General features: G+C 45.4%; 1 protein-coding gene across 1 annotated transcript in view; it reads left to right on the top strand.

Annotated features, from left to right (window-relative positions):
• Nucleotides 1-9462, top strand: part of hsd17b14 (hydroxysteroid (17-beta) dehydrogenase 14) — an 11046-nt gene extending 1584 nt beyond the window's left edge. Inside the window, exons 3-9 of the mRNA XM_072442712.1 lie at nt 3-100; nt 438-504; nt 568-659; nt 2517-2621; nt 2681-2748; nt 2827-2923; nt 8041-9462. Of these exons, the coding sequence (XP_072298813.1) occupies nt 3-100; nt 438-504; nt 568-659; nt 2517-2621; nt 2681-2748; nt 2827-2923; nt 8041-8193 (680 nt within the window). The 3' untranslated portion in view covers nt 8194-9462. The remainder of the gene's footprint in view (nt 1-2; nt 101-437; nt 505-567; nt 660-2516; nt 2622-2680; nt 2749-2826; nt 2924-8040) is intronic.
• Nucleotides 9463-10225: the final 763 nt, after the last annotated feature.

Raw genomic sequence — 10225 nt, 5'->3', positions numbered from 1 at the left:
AGGTGCGGCAGGTGAGGCTCTGGAGGCGGAGCTTAACCCAAAAGGACCAGGATGTTGTAAGTTCCTGAGCTGCGACATGAACAAAGAAGACGACATCCAGGTGAACAACACAGATCGTTTATAAAGTACTGTTTACTTTAGAGACGACTTTATTTAGAAAGTTTCTTGAGAAGTGCAGTCGAGTAATACTTCAGTACTTTCACTTAAGGCCTAATTAGACCGAGCTACTTTCACTTGTATTGGAGTATTTTTGGCGCAGGCGTATAAGTACTTTTACTCACGTCATGCTGTAAAAAAAGTAGTTTTTCACAGAATTTGTCTCGTTCCGTTTCCATTTTCATCCGTGTTTTCTAAAGCACTTGTTGTTGTCTTTTGCTGTGGCGTGATCTCTACATTTAGCTCACGTTTCCCGTCTAAAGTCGGTGTTGTCTTTGCAGAGGCTCGTCTCGGTCACCGTGGAGCTCTTCGGACACGTGGACTGTGTGGTCAACAACGCGGGCTGGCGTGAGTCCACTTCGTGCGGCTAAAGCCGGACGCCGTCTCCTTTAAGTGCGCCTCTCGTTTCAGACCCTCCTCACAAACCCACCGACGACACCAGCGCTCAGGAGTTCAAGGACCTGCTCAACCTCAACCTCGTCAGCTACTTCCTCACCTCCAAAGTAAAGTAACGTGCTCCGGCCGAGGCTCCTGCGCCCTCTGCTGGTCTGATGAGACGTGAACACATTTACTTTATGACATGTTCAAATGTTCCAAAGGTTTCATCTGGAAATGTTTTACAAATCAAGATGTTTTCAGGCTGGTTTGAGCAGCAGACTTCATACTGCGCTCTGGTTGGTCCTGAGTCCAAAGGGGAGGAGCTATAACTGAACCTTGCCCTGCCCTTGTTCACGCCCACAGTAAAAACAGTAGTGTAGTTTAGTCATTCGTATTCTACATGACTGTGTTTCCACTGGTGAGACTGAACACTAAAGACACTAAAGACACTCAAACTCTGGCTCACAATCAGCGGTGCATCTGCAGAAAGCGACCAATCTCACGCTTGGACACTGTGAGGGTGAGAGCAGGCCGGACCTCACCGTGAAGAGCGGGCCGGACCTCACCGTGGGCCGGACCTTACCGTGAAGAGCGGGCCGGACCTCACGTGAAGAGCGGGCCGGACCTCACCGTGGGCCGGACCTTACCGTGAAGAGCGGGCCGGACCTCACGTGGGCCGGACCTCACCGTAAAGAGCGGGCCGGACCTCACCGTGAAGAGCGGGCCGGACCTCACCGTGGGCCGGACCTCACCGTGAAGAGCGGGCCGGACCTTACCGTGAAGAGCGGGCCGGACCTCACGTGGGCCGGACCTCACCGTAAAGAGCGGGCTGGACCTCAACGTGAAGAGCGGGCCGGACCTCACCGTGGGCCGGACCTCACCGTGAAGAGCGGGCCGGACCTCACCGTGGGCCGGACCTCACCGTGAAGAGCGGGCCGGACCTTACCGTGAAGAGCGGGCCGGACCTCACGTGGGCCGGACCTCACCGTAAAGAGCGGGCCGGACCTCACCGTGAAGAGCGGGCCGGACCTCACCGTGGGCCGGACCTCACCGTGAAGAGCGGGCCGGACCTTACCGTGAAGAGCGGGCCGGACCTCACGTGGGCCGGACCTCACCGTAAAGAGCGGGCTGGACCTCACCGTGAAGAGCGGGCCGGACCTCACGTGGGCCGGACCTCACCGTAAAGAGCGGGCTGGACCTCACCGTGAAGAGCGGGCCGGACCTCACCGTGGGCCGGACCTCACCGTAAAGAGCGGGCCGGACCTCACCGTGAAGAGCGGGCCGGACCTCACTGTGAAGAGTGGGCCGGACTTCACTGTGAAGAGTGGGCCGGACCTCACTGTGAAGAGTGGGCCGGACTTCACTGTGAAGAGTGGGCCGGACCTCACAGTGGGCCGGACCTCACCGTGAAGAGTGGGCTGGACTTCACTGAAGAGTGTTTTGAGCAGGAGGAAAGTTGGTTTGAAACGTGAGCGAAGCAGGAAATGTTTGATGAGAAAGAAACGGTAACGTTCTGAGATACGACCTCCCCTCGGTTTACAACAGCCTCCTGAAGCCTCTGCAGACGAAGCAGGCCGGACTTCAACAGGGCGAGACGACCCAAACTGTAAGAGTGAAACTGTATAAACAAAAGAAAGAGGGTCCCCTTTGGGCTTGGGACCAATCAGAGCTCAGTATAAATGCTCAGTCTGTCTGGCTCTCACTCCTCTCTTCTTCTCGCTCTCTGTCTCTTTTTTTTGTTTTTTGGTGTGGCATAAAACACGGACTTTGAAGACGTACAACTCCAGTAGGGGGCGATGATGTAACACTTGGACACCAGCTGCCATAAAACACCAAAGAAGAAGATCACATCACATTGAAGAAATGAGTTGCGTCTTTATTTCTAAAACAGTTCCAGATGAAACTGTTTCATTTTCTGGACTTTTCCGCCCCCTCCTGGACGATTGCGGTCATTACACTTACATAGACCTCTTATTGTCCAGTTTGCGTTGCCGCACCTGCGTCAGCGCCAGGGGAACATCATAAACGTGTCCAGTTTGGTCGCCTCTATCGGTCAGAAGGATGCAGTACCCTATGTGGCCACTAAGGTGAGTCAAGTTCACTACTCTGATGAAGATTTGTAGTAGTAATGTTCGTTCTCCACCAGGGGGCGATAATCTCCATGACCAAAGCCATGGCTGTGGACGAGAGCCGCTACAGAGTGAGAGTGAACTGGTGAGGCGTGTTTAAAGACACATTCTGTCACTTTTCTCTGCTGTGAGTTCCTTTGGGTGAGTCAGGCGTTTGTTCCAGTCTCTCTCCGGGAAACGTGATGACGCCGCTGTGGGAGGAGCTAGCCTCGCAGACGCCAGACGCCGAGGCCGCCGTCCGAGAGGGGCAGAACTCTCAGGCAGGTCACCGCTCTCCTGTGGGCGGGTCTATGGGCGGGCCAGTGGGCGGGTTTGTGGGCGGGCCGTTTGGACCATGAGCTGCCTTATGTCACTTACATGTTTTAAATTGGTGTTTGGGGTATTGCCCCCTGCTTCCGAAGAGTGCACACGCTTTTTCGCTCGCTCCGCTTGCTATCGCTGCTTTCCTTATTTATTTTGCTTTTTAATCAGTTTTTGTCTTCCAAACATTTTTGCTTTAGACTTTTTCAAGTAAACCAAGGATTTTAAGAACATTTTTCCAGTTTTAACGACATATCTGACGCCAGCGACATGTCCGGGAGAAGAAGTGAGAAAGACTGTGAACGCTGTCGGAAATATCAACAAGAAATTAATGAGCTGAAAACACGGATATTTGTTTTGGAATCTGAAAAAGTTCTTCACGATACCATTCCTGTGTCAACCGACGGTAAGAAGAGCACACTTTTTACAAGAAAAACTGCTACTTTCAACCTAAACCGCAGTGACTCTGTGTCGTTTCCAAAACTGTCTAAAAACCAGAAAGACCAGGCTGTTTCTTGGAACAAACTTGGAGCAAAGCCTAAACGATACAAAGATAACGTGAAGTCACCTAAAATACAGCTCACCAACAGATTTTTACCACTTTCAGAGATGGAATTAAATGAAAAAAGGAAAGATGACGTGGCTAAAATACAGCGAGAAGGATCTGTGCCAGGAGCCAAGGTCATTGTTTTAGTTGGGGACGGCGCGATAAGTCACGTGACGCATGAAAAGATAAACACACATTCTTTTCCAAGCGCCACTGTTTCTGAGATAACGTCACTCCTTCCAAATATTATGGCTAAGCATGGAGGAGCTAAACAACTGATTGTGCACGTGGGTGCAGTGGACATGCGGCGGGAACAGACTGAAGTTTTGAAAAAAGACTTCTTGAAGTTATTCGACATGCTTGATAAAATGGAAATCAAAACATTCATAAGTGGACCTCTTCCAAACATCGACAGGAGGATAAACAAGTTTAGCCGGCTTCTTCAGCTGAACACATGGCTGTCCAAAGAGTGACCCCCGAGAGGACTACACTACATTGAGAACTTCTATCTATTCTGGAAACGAGAGGACCTGTTTAAGAGAAATGGCCCCCACCTATGCAGAGGTGGAGTGAGGGTGCTGACAGAGAACCTGCTCCACGCTCTGAGGCATTGGACTGGGCCTGGACAGGGTCCTGAGCAGATAGTTAGAGAAGAGAGGAATGAGAGAAGAATTCCTGCTCCATCAGCCAGAGACCAAGCCAATGTTTCAACATCAAAAGCACCACAACCTCAGCCGCCACCAAAGGATTCATCAGCAGCTGCTCCACCACCACCAGCAAAGGATTCAGCTCCAGCTGCTCCACATTCACCTCCACCGCCTCCAGCAAAGGAACAATCTTCATCGCCCCTGCCTTCAGACCATCCCTGGGTTCCCCCTGCAACATCTACTCCCACTAAAGATTCTTCATTCTCCTTCTCATCTCCACTCTCACCCATGGGCCTTCCCAGCCATTTTGAAAGTCTGATCAAATCAGGCATTAAGATGGCTCCACTCACGCCCAATATAGCAAGGGCTATGTCAATACTTATCAACTCTTCCCTGCACAAGCCGACTACACCAACAACAGCCCCACCACCCATCCCCCCTCGTCTCTCACCTGGTATCTCCCATAGCTAGGATGCACTGGGTCTCAGCGTTGCCGGGACTTATTGTCACATTAAAAATCAAACCAACCCGGGGCCCTATGTAAAAAGAGCCCCCCCTAGTGCTATTTCTGTAGTCACATCATCACAGAGATGGAAAAACAAAATGCGAGTCAGGCCCAATCTGAGAAATGTGATTCATATTCCCTGTGAAAAGATAAAGCCCAGTCCCACTGAAACTAGTCTGAAACTTGCTGTGCTAAATGTCAGATCCTTATGTAACAAATCTCTCTTAATTAATAATTTTATTTCTTCTTATAATCTTGATTTTATGTTTTTAACTGAAACATGGCTTGACAAAAACACAGGAAATGTAGTTCTGATAGAATCTGCTCCACCCAACTTTACGTTTGAATCTGAAACACGAGAAAACAAAAAAGGGGGTGGAGTCTGTGCTGTCTTTAGAGATGAAATAATTACCCGCAGGTTGTCTTTTGGGGTGTTTTCATCATTTGAGTATGTATCCTTTAAAATGGAGCTAAAACGGTCTCCATCCATTCTCTTCATTGTTTTATACAAGCCTCCCCAGCACTGCCAAAGTTTTATTGATGATTTTACTGAGATGCTTTCAGTCATATGCACAGACTTTGATGGTTTGGTCATTACAGGTGATTTCAATGTGCATGTTGATAATATTTGTGACAGAAACGCTAAAGAGCTTGATGCTGTCCTTGAAACCTTCAGTCTTACTCAGCATGTGAGAGGCCCCACCCACAGCAAAGGACACACTCTAGATCTCATAATTACAAAGGGGGTAAATATTTCAAATGTTAATGTGATCGATGTTGCTCTGTCTGATCATTTCTGTGTCTTCTTTGACCTGTCTGTTTCTCCCAAACCTCCGGTTGGTCCTGCAGTTGTTCAGAGGAGACACATAAGTGATGGCACAGGTGCACTGTTTATGGAAATGATAAACTTTGAAAATGTCTCATGTTCTAATGTAAATGATTTGTTGAACTCTGTTACATCTAGTGTTTTGAATGTTCTGGACACCATCGCCCCTATAAAGGCTAAAATGGTTAAAAATAAGCAGAAGGCGCCGTGGAGAAATGATGATTCGGTCAGGGCACAGAAAAGGGAGTGCCGCAGGGCCGAACGGAAATGGCGCAAGTCAAAGCTCCAGGTTCAAAAAGAGATTTACAAAGAAAAGCTGAATATGTACAACCTAATCTTATGTAGAACTAGGGAAAGATATTTTTCTGAAATAATTGGAAGCTGCAGTAACAACTCGCGTGTCCTGTTTGCCACAGTAAACAGATTAACAAACCCTCCAGCTCAGCTGCCGTTAGAACTCATTTCCACATCCAAGTGTAATGAGTTTGCATTATTCTTTAATGACAAAGTTCAGGGCATTAAAAATGCTATAAATCCCACAATGCAAAAAATTACCCTAAAACCACCAAGACACTTAGAGCTGACTCACTTTGCACCAGTAACTGACAAAACTGTCCATGAGATCATCACCAGTCTGAGTTCATCTACATGCTGCCTTGATGTGTTACCCACCAAATTTCTAAAGTCTGTGCTGAACAGTTTGTTAGCACCACTCACTCACATAGTTAACATGTCGCTTCAATCTGGAACATTCCCAATGTCTTTGAAAACTGCGGTCATAAAGCCTCTCCTAAAGAAGAGCAGTCTTGATGCCGCAGTACTGAGTCATTACCGGCCCATCTCTAATCTGCCATTTTGGGGCAAAGTCCTTGAAAAGGTTGTTTACCAGCAGCTCACAGATTTCCTCTTAATAAACAACTCATTTGATGTTTTTCAGTCAGGTTTTAGACCTCATCACAGCACTGAGACTGCTCTTGTCAAGGTGACAAATGACATCCGCCTGAACACTGACACGGGCAAAGCCTCAGTCTTAATTCTGTTAGATCTGAGTACTGCTTTTGACACTGTCGATCATGGGATCCTCTTACAGAGACTAGAGGACTGGGTGGGCATCACTGGCACTGCCCTAAACTGGTTAAGGTCCTATCTGGAAGACAGGAAGTACTTTGTTGAAATTGGTAGCTGTGTCTCAGACCACATGACCCTGACCTGTGGAGTGCCCCAAGGGTCAGTCCTGGGTCCCCTTCTGTTCAACCTCTACATGCTGCCGTTGGGTCAGTTGATACGCAGTGAAAATGTGTCCTATCACAATTATGCAGACGACACTCAGATCTATGTTTCACTATCGGCAGGTGACTATGGACCAGTAGATTCACTCTGTCACTGCATCCAACAGATCAGTTTGTGGATGCAAAACAACTTTCTCCAGCTGAACTCAGACAAGACTGAAATAATCGTTTTTGGCCCACAGAAACAAAGAGAAAGTGTTAGCGGTCACCTCCAGAGTCTCGCTCTAAAACCTACAAACCAAATTAGAAATCTGGGGGTAATAATGGACTCAGACTTGAACTTTAATAGCCACGTCAAATCAATAACATCAGCAGCTTTTTACCATCTAAAAAACATTGCCAAAATCAAAAATATAGTGTCAAAACCAGATTTAGAGAGACTTATCCATGCGTTTGTCTCCAGTAGATTAGACTACTGTAACGGCCTGCTCACTGGCCTCTCCAAACGAGCTGTAAAACAGCTGCAGTACATCCAGAACGCTGCTGCTCGGGTCCTGACTTGAACCAGGAAGTATGAGCACATTAGTCCTGTTCTCAGGTCTCTGCACTGGCTCCCTGTGGCTCAGAGAATAGACTTTAAAGCAGCTCTGCTTGTGTACAAGTCTCTCCATGGCCTAGCACCAAAGTACATCTTGGATATGTTAGTGCCATATGAACCATCTCGGACTCTGAGGACCTCAGGGACCGGCCTCCTGCTGGTGCCCAGAGTCAGGACAAAACATGGGGAATCTGCGTTTCAGTTTTATGCAGCTAAAATCTGGAACAGTCTTCCTGAAGATGTGAGACAGGCTTCTACTCTGACAATGTTCAAATCTAAGCTAAAAACTGTTTTGTTTAGCTGCGCATATGACTAAAAGGATTTTTTCTTTGCACTCTTCTCTTTTGTTTGTGATTTTATTAGTTTAGAAAATCAGTTGGATTGATAATTTTTAATTTAGTTAATTTTATTGTATTTCTGTAATTTCTTTGTGATTTGAATGCATTTTTCCTGCTGTGAAGCACTTTGAATTGCCTTGTGTATGAAATGTGCTCTACAAATAAACTTGCCTTGCCTTGCCTTGCCTTGGGTTTAGCAGTAGTGAGGTGTCAATGTTAAGTGTTAAGTGTTAAGTATTAAGGTTAGTATTTGCAGTAATAGTATTTCCTGTGCAGTTGTTGGGTCGTATGCCTTGCCTTGGGTTTAGCAGTAGTGAGGTGTCAATGTTAAGTGTTAAGTGTTAAGTATTAAGGTTAGTATTTGCAGTAATAGTATTTCCTGTGCAGTTGTTGGGTCGTATGGGCTCGGAGGCGGAGTGTGGGGCGGCGGCCGTGTTCCTCGCAGCTGATGCTTCATTTTGCACCGGGATTGACCTCCTGCTGAGCGGAGGAGCCGAGCTGAACTACGGCTTCAAGAGCCAGAACCCAGGCCCTGTGTGAGAACCCGGTCCCCACGTGAGAACCCGGTCCCCACATGAGAACCCAGGCCCTGTGTGAGAACCAGTGACGTGCGGTGAGGTTCAGGGCGAATGAGGCACCAACTCTTTCAGAGTCAGATTTACAAACACGAATGAACCCAAAAGAACCTTAAACAGGTCGTTCTGGACCATAAAGAGGAGAAGCTGCAGGAGACTTCATTCATTACTATACAGTCCCACTAGCTCCGCCCTTAGTTTCACAAAGTCAAAGGCTCTGCAGTTTTGTGTCATCAAAATGTTGTGCAATCCACTAAAGTTTAAACCAAGGAAAGCTCGCTCACCAAAATGATCAAACCTGACTTTAATCTGATCACTGATATTATCAAAAATGTTAAAGAACCATTGCCTCCGTTCATCTCTGACTGACATAACTCATCCCAAAACAAACTAAACTGAGCAATCTATAAGTTTGAAAAGTTTGAACACCCAAAAAAACTTTGAGACAACACTTTCTCTTGTTTTCAAGGCCGTGTCGCTAACAATTAGGCTATGTGTTCAGTAAGAGATGCCAGTGTTTTTAGAAACCCGTTCGACTTCGGTGTAGATCTTTCTTTAGTTATAACCTCTTTGATTGAAAATCCAGATTTGTGAAATGTTTTCACTTGGAAATGTAATCGTCCAGATTCTACAAACACAATAATAAGGAAGAAGATAGTGAAACCTGTCACACACGAGCACCTGTCAGCACCTGTCACACACGGCCGGGCTCAGGAGCGCTCTATGTAATGACGCCTTTCTGAGTGAACTTTTACTGCAGTTTTATAATGATTCTGTGAGACTAAAACACGCTTCAGAAATACATTTCATACATTTTCGAGAATATGGAAGCTCAGAGCACATCGCCAGCTCAGTGTGTGTGTCTGTGTGTGTGTGTGCGTGTTCCAGAGGCAGAGCAGCTGCTGCCTCCTCCCGGCATCTGAACAGCAAACACCTGAACATTTTGACGTTCTTATTTGACAAAATATTGTTAGATATTGGATTCAAACGGAAAGTTGGTTTATAATACATACCAGATGACAAAATATTTATATTTAATATTTTATAACCCCCCCCCCCCCCCCCAAGATTGACAGGTGAGGCCAAGCCTCCCCTGCCTCGCCTGAATGCACGTCCCTGGTGAGAACCCAGGCCACATGTGAGAACCCGGTTCCTTTTGTCACCATTGTGTTTAATAAAAGTTTGATTGAAAGTAAAAATGTGCCCGAAACTGGATAATAAAAAAAAAGCTGTAAAATTGCTAATTATTCTTTATTTTTCTAATAAATAATTGTGCTGCCACCACTTGTTCTTGGCCTTTTCATTGATTTCTAATTATGATTTTGTTGTGATCTTTTTTCTGCTCATGTGATGTACACTGTGGAAAAAGACCAAATCAGATTTATTTAAAAAATATTTTAATGCATCATTAATAAAGAGTCCAACGCATTAATACAAGAGAAATATTGCAAATAATATTAAAACATAAAATGAAAGGAAAAACATTACAAAATAAAGGAGTGGAGGTATGTACAGAATCCTCGGGTTTTTGGAGGAAAACGACTTATTTACAACAGATTTCTACAATATTTACAACATTTTTATTTCTGTTTTTGTGAAATACTTTAAGAGGGAAAAGCTTCTGTTAAAATTAGGAAATAGTTCAGCTCATTCCATTTTTTGTAAAAGGAAATATTTTGGGAACAGTTAAAATTTAAGACAGAAAAAAAACGTAAAAACACAGATCGGGAATAAGGATGAAACTAAAGTCGACACACGATCGCTTTGAACTTGTTTTTAGATAAATTAGGGGAAATGCCAAATGATAAAAAAATAGATTTTTTTATTTTTTTTTTAAATAAAAAAAAATACCTCTACATTTTTTTTGTATCTTTTTAAAAAATAAATGTTTGGATGTCAGCGCTGCAAAAAATAACTACACTAGTTCTGGATTTGAGTAGTTTTGATACAGTTTTGTCACTTTTGTCTTAAACCAAAATGGCAAGAAATGTGTAATT

Source organism: Eucyclogobius newberryi, unplaced genomic scaffold (genome assembly GCF_026437365.1).
Source record: "Eucyclogobius newberryi isolate DKJ021-1_F unplaced genomic scaffold, fEucNew1.0.hap1 SCAF_13, whole genome shotgun sequence".
NCBI classification, from domain to species: Eukaryota; Metazoa; Chordata; class Actinopteri; order Gobiiformes; family Gobiidae; genus Eucyclogobius; species Eucyclogobius newberryi.
The sequence above is the reverse complement of the archived record's forward strand: the minus strand, read 5'-3'. Positions and strand labels throughout refer to the sequence as shown.